Consider the following 6000-nt stretch of genomic DNA (forward strand, 5'->3'; position numbering starts at 1 on the left):
CACAGACTACACTTGCATCAGTTTCTAAATAGATGTCTTATTTCAAGCCAAATGTTGCATTTTTGGAGGCAAAAGACACCCAGTCATAGTTGGAGGATTTCAGTATTTTACACCTTTGTGCTCAGAAACCTATACATTCTTTTTCTCAAAAAATTCCAAATTAAAATAAAAATCATAAATACATAGTGAAAAACAAAAAGTATGATGTAGTGATAAGGTTTTCATACTGACATGCTTTATATACAGTCCTAATGAAAAACTAAAATTATGTGACTTTTTCTGGGTTATTACTGATGCTATTTCAAACGAGCTTTGATAACAGAAAGAAAACAGTTGGGCTCTGCAAGGCTTTGAGTAAGTCACATTCACAGAATAGAAAAATGACCATGATCCAAAAACTCAAGTTCCTAATCGTAACTAAATATTGGGCCCTGTTGAAGTCCTCAGTACTTAAATTGAGGAAGAAAATCATATTTAATAATGGCCTTAGAAATCACAAGTGGTAGCAGAAGAGCACATAAAACAAAACAAAAAACCCATTATTATAAAATAACAAAAGCCCTTATTAAAAACCAGATGTCAAATCCTCAGCTCTTTATTTTTGTGGAGAGAGGACTTGGGGGACGGGGAGGGAACCTGTGCAGGTAAATTACAAATACATGAAAAAATCAAAATTAAAAAAAAAAAAGTTTTCTAACACTGAAATCTCAAACCTCTACATCCAGGCAACAGTCAAAAATATCAAACATTAAATTTCAAAGATATTCAAAACACTGTCACCAATGTAATGCCACTATTCTTGTTTAAACATAAACAAAAACAAAAAAAAAACCTGAAGGCATTTTCTTCAAATATACTGAGAGCATTTTACAATCACCGTTTAAAAACTTCTGTAATTCAGATGTCTGATTAATGTCTACTAGGGGAAATAAAAGGGTTACTTATAAGCCTGCAGGCAACTCTTACTGAAACCAGAAATTTCTTAAGTGGATACAGAAACCTTCATTTTTGGTTTTGAAGTATGCACAATAAAACTGTATTAGCTACACCTCTCAAGTCAGTAAGAACACTATCGTGCACCTAACTTACCAACAAATTCTCATTTTAAAAGCATTTACTCATTTCTTGCATACCAGTTTAAGATGTAAATGGTTTATAACACAAGCCTCAACTTTTACCCGTTACTGCTACAAACATGGGATACAAAACTCAAAAACTAATATGTTAAAGCAAACTTTCTGGGAATAAACTGTATATTTAAAGAAATACTCAAACACCTGATTAAAGTAATTGGACTTTGCAACACCTGATCAAATTTTTGTCACACAATGCTTCTAGTTTAAATTTTCTATGCACCAATCAAATCATTTTCAGTACAGAGTAAATATTATCAGAAGGTACTTTTCTCCAAATTATAATTTTAAAAATTGGGGGTTTTATCATTTTGAGGATTTAAAAAAAAAGAAACCCTCAAAATTGAAAAAGGAAAAAAAAAACCTAAAGAAAAATTATGAGGGTAAGAACTCCTAATTAAAGCAACCTATCTTCCCGCTACCTCAGGGCATCCCTTTCACTTAGTAACTAACTGCCCTAATATCTATTTTAAGGTTTACAAAAATATATATATATAAAAAAAAAATCAACTAAACTAATTGAAAGAAATTTTCATCTGATGCTATATCCCATTACACATCACAAAACAAGGAACCATGTCAAGTAGTAAATACAAGTTACACATGGACTTTAGGACGCACCACGGACAATGATCATGACCAGGTAATCTTCTTCAGATTTGGCCAGTGCCTTGGCAGGGGAATCCAGGAACTGCTGAGAGAACTCACAAGGTGGGAAGGCATGAAGAACCCCGGTGTTTTCCTTGTCTTTATTGCCTCCCACAGGGAGGCTGATCACCCCAGCTGCCTGCTTTTGCTTTAAATAGGACACAAGGTTCCTAAGTGGCCTCTGAGTAGAGGCGGCAGTGTCTGATGTGGCTGAGGAAGAGGAAGATCGGCTGTCAGAACTTCCAGGTACAGCCAGGAGAATGGCATAACCATTAGGCCCTGCCACTTTGATGCGTCGAGTTACTTCATCCAACTTGGGTTGGTCCAAACGGAGCCGCTGAGTGATCTTGAGTTGGGCCACTTTGCCTCCAGTTGAGCCCTCCACAAGTAGACTGCTAGCAACTTGGAGGTCACCCTGCAACAGATGCATGTTGGAAGGGAAGTTGCTGTTCTTCAGTAGAAGCATGCCCTGCCAAGCCAAACAGAGTTTGGGAGAGGATGCTGCCACAGGAGCTGTCCCTCCATCCTGTTTCTGGGAAGGTGGCTTCTGCTTTGATGAAGAAGTGCTGGCACTGGGTGCATTGCCATCAGATCGGTCTTCCTTTTTCAGAGGGTTTTTTCCCTCTGTGGGAGCAGCTGTCCGATGCTTCCTATCCCGTTCAGCTGATGCAGAGTTTTTACGGTCTCGCTTGTCGCTCTGGCTCTTCTCCAAACTGCCCCGTCTATCTCTGACTGGGGAAGACCTTTCCAAGAGGAGAAGACGAGATGATCGATCATTGTCACTGTTGTAGCGATCTCTGTTACTGCTCAGTTCTGGACTTCGGTCAGGAGAAGGAGTGCAGTGACGCTGTTTTCGAGGCCGTTCACTCTCAGGTGATCTATCAAGATGCCGTCCTCCACTTTCCTCAGGCAGCCTTCGCTTCCTTGGCTGGTCCCTGCTGCTGGGCAAGTCCCGATCACCTCTGTCCCTGTCCAGTGACCAGCCATCCCTCCTTCGATCCAAGCTATCTAGTGGCTCATAAGCAGTGACAGCACTAGTTGCAGCCCGAGCACTGCGTTCTCGAACCGGTGGTGGGGGTGGCACCCAGTCAGAATCAGTATAAAGGTCCCTATCACGATCTCTGTATAGTAAGGGTGGTGTCCTGTCCCGAGCACTCCTCAAAGGGTCAGGTGCTCTATGTCCAAAAGTATCCGTCACTAGTTCATAGTGGGTCAAGGGCAGAGGCTGAAGATATTGCTGCTGGTAACGATGTTCTGTGTCTGCAAAGTCTACCCTGAGGCGACGATCTGGGCCACCAAGTGGGAATCCACGCATATGGGTCCAGGCAGCATGAGCTGCATCCAAACTTTCATACTGTATATATGCCCAACTGTCACCTTTACGGTAGTCTATGGTTCGAATGGTGCCAAATCGGTCAAATTCTCGTGCCAGGGCAGCAAGAGGCACCCAGGGTCCCAGACCACCCACCCAAAGTCGGGTAGTGGGTGTGGCTTTACCATAACCAATCTTGATTGGATTCCGAATTATAATTTTGCCAGACATTGCAAGTTTGGCCCTGTGAGACATGTCTAGATTCTCAAATTTGAGAAAGCCATAGGTACTGGTCTGGCCTCGAGAAGGCCTCTTAATGTCCACTTCTGTGATGACTCCAAAACGATCAAAAGCCCTTCTGAGATCATTTTCCGTCACAGTGATATCTAAGTTGCCCAAGAAAAGTGTCCGGTTGGCACGCTGATCGTCCTCAGGTGATATCTCATCCACTTCTCGGAAAGGAGCCGCACCTGCTCCAGCTCCCACCCTCGGCTCCAGGCTGTAGGCCGGGCGCACCCGGTCATAGAACGGATAGTCTCGTTCTCTTTCCAGCTCTCGGGGCAATGGTGGCGGGGGTGGAGGAGGCAGGCGGCCCAGGGCCAACTGCTGCAACCGGTAGTCTCTGTATCCCAGAGCAGCACCTCCAGGGGAAAGCGACCTCTGACCTCCCCCTCCTCCAGGGGCGTGCCGGTGGCTACCGACTGAGGTCCCGACCACGCTGGATGACGGGGCGTAAGCATCTTTGTCTAACGGGGAGCGGCTGCGGCGCCGGCTCACGTACACGGCTTCTATCTTCAGAGGCCGGTCATAGAGCACCAGGCGGCCTCTGGCATGCTTGGCCGCCCTCGCGTCCTCTGGCCTCCGGAAGTTCACAAAGGCTACCCGCTCATCCCCGCTGCCAGAACCTGAGAGGTGACTGATTTTGACACTTACATCACCGAAGCGTTTGAACTCGTGAAACAGCCCGTCCTCCACCGCCTCGTCGCTCAGCTGGGACCCCAGCTCGCTGATCTTCAGGGTCTTGTACTCCACGCCGTCCCCGCCGCCGGGCGCGGAGGAGGCGGCCCCGGAGGAACGTGACTCCCCGCCTCCACCCCGGGAGCTGCTGCGCGACTCGCCCCCGCCTGAGGAATTTTTGGTGCTCGGGGAGCTGTAACTGTGCAAGCGGCTACTGGAGCTGCCCCCGCCGGTCTCGTACTCGCGGCTGCCGCCCCGGCTGCTGGACTTGTCCAGATGAAGGCTCCGCCGCGACCCGCCGCTGTCCGTCTTCCCGCTGCTGCTCCCATTGCTGCCGCCGGAGCCCCCTAACTTCTTGCTCCGCTCCCCACGAGAACTGGAGTCCTCACCGCCACGGGAGCGCTTGGGCTTGACCGGCGAGCGCTCCTTTCCTTTCATTGTTGAGGGTCGCCGGAGGTCGTCTCTGCGGAGCTGACTAACCCGCCACCCCGCGCTCGTTTCACACAGCGGACTCGCACGCCGCCATCTTGGACTCCGCCGCGGCAAAGGCTCCCGCCCCGCAGACCTCATTGGTCAATTAATTCACTCTTCAGCCTTCTCATTGGAAAAACTATTTGTCCGTCTTTACATCTCCCCGCGCTCCGGGAAGGCGCCCGCCCCGACGCTGTTATTGGGTTCCCAACGCCCTAATCCCAGTACCTCATTGGTTATATTCGTTGTCTATCTTAACGGTTCCTCGCGCCAGGCTGTAGCTCCGCCCCTCGCACTTCATGGTCACCTGACCCAAAGCCTAGAAGCGTTGATTGGACAAAAACTCTGCCCTGTAACGGTACTTCTAGCACGGCGAACGCAGCGATCCCACCTTCTCTTCCCTTTCATTGGTTTGTGGCCACGTCTTTTAAATCACTATCGGGAAGTCTGGACATCAGTTCAGGCGTTTTTTCCTGAGAATTTGGCTCTCTCCGATCTCGCGAGAGACAAAGAGCTCGCTCGCTCACTCGCTCACTCGCTCGCTCTCTTTCGACCCCAGTCTTCCAACTTCTCCGGCGGCTGAAGAAAGTTTAAATCTGATTGGATGTTGACGAGGAACATGATTGGATAAAAGCGCTGTCCATCACTCACTTAAAGGAGTAGGCCCATAAACTGAGGCGTCTGAAGGTGAAAGACTAAGACCACGCGCTTGCTGTGCGACGTCACTTTGCTGTCGCGAGATGGTGACAGTGAGTCAGGCCCGCCTCCCCGCGCTTTCGGCGTTCTCTTAAACATTTGTTAGGTCCTTACGGCGTACTTGCCTGTGCTTCGGTCCTTCGAGTCTGGAACTTGCGGGCTCCTCACTGTCCTGTCTGGGCGGGACAATGGGCTCGGTGGTCCTTCCGGCTGCTGGCCCTCACTCGATCCGCCTAGGCAGCTGTCCCGGACAGTCCAGCCGACACCATCTTAGTTAGCTGCCTGAAAAAGCCCCACCCCCGTGCGCGAGAAAACGCCTGCCCCGGTCTGTGCGGCCCGCTGGGGCGGTGAGTTCAGGGTTCACAGAGCCTCGGGTCACGCTGACGCCCTGGGCGGTACCGAGTCACTGCCCGCCCGCGGACACAGGGAACAGCGCCGCGGAGCCCTGGCCAGTCTCAGTGGCCGCCTTAGGGCCCGCAGTGTCCTGCAAGCCCACTTACTGGTCCGACCTGCAGGACCACTTGCAGATTTTTGCTTCCTGCTTTATGTTGTGAATCCCTGTAAGGTTTGCATTTATAAAAGATGTGTGAGACATAATATAGCTGTGCTTTGCTTTAATGTGTCACACTTCTCACTGTGCGGACACTACATTTATCTCGTTTCTAGGACTCCAGCACTCCGATTAATCCATAGTAGGACCCAGTAACATGGCCACCTTGCTCCCTCCTATATCCACTTCCTTTGACTCCTTTAACCGTGATTCCCGTCTAAACGCCTCCCGTC

The 6000-nt window shown here is 49.0% G+C and overlaps 1 protein-coding gene across 5 annotated transcripts in view; it reads right to left on the reverse strand.

Moving 5' to 3' along the window:
• Positions 1-6000, reverse strand: part of Rbm15 (RNA binding motif protein 15) — a 28950-nt gene extending 22950 nt beyond the window's left edge. For 4 of the 5 annotated variants that reach the window (XR_003954318.1, XR_003954319.1, XR_001783686.2 and 1 more), the window contains exon 1: positions 1755-6000. Coding sequence is in view for 1 of the 5 variants with exons in the window: in NM_001045807.1 (NP_001039272.1) it covers positions 1755-4620 (2866 nt within the window). In the remaining 4 variants the exon portion in view is untranslated. The remainder of the gene's footprint in view (positions 1-1754) is intronic. The other variant, NM_001045807.1, reaches the window with a different exon arrangement.

This window comes from Mus musculus, chromosome 3, assembly GCF_000001635.26.
Source record: "Mus musculus strain C57BL/6J chromosome 3, GRCm38.p6 C57BL/6J".
Taxonomy (NCBI): Eukaryota; Metazoa; Chordata; class Mammalia; order Rodentia; family Muridae; genus Mus; species Mus musculus.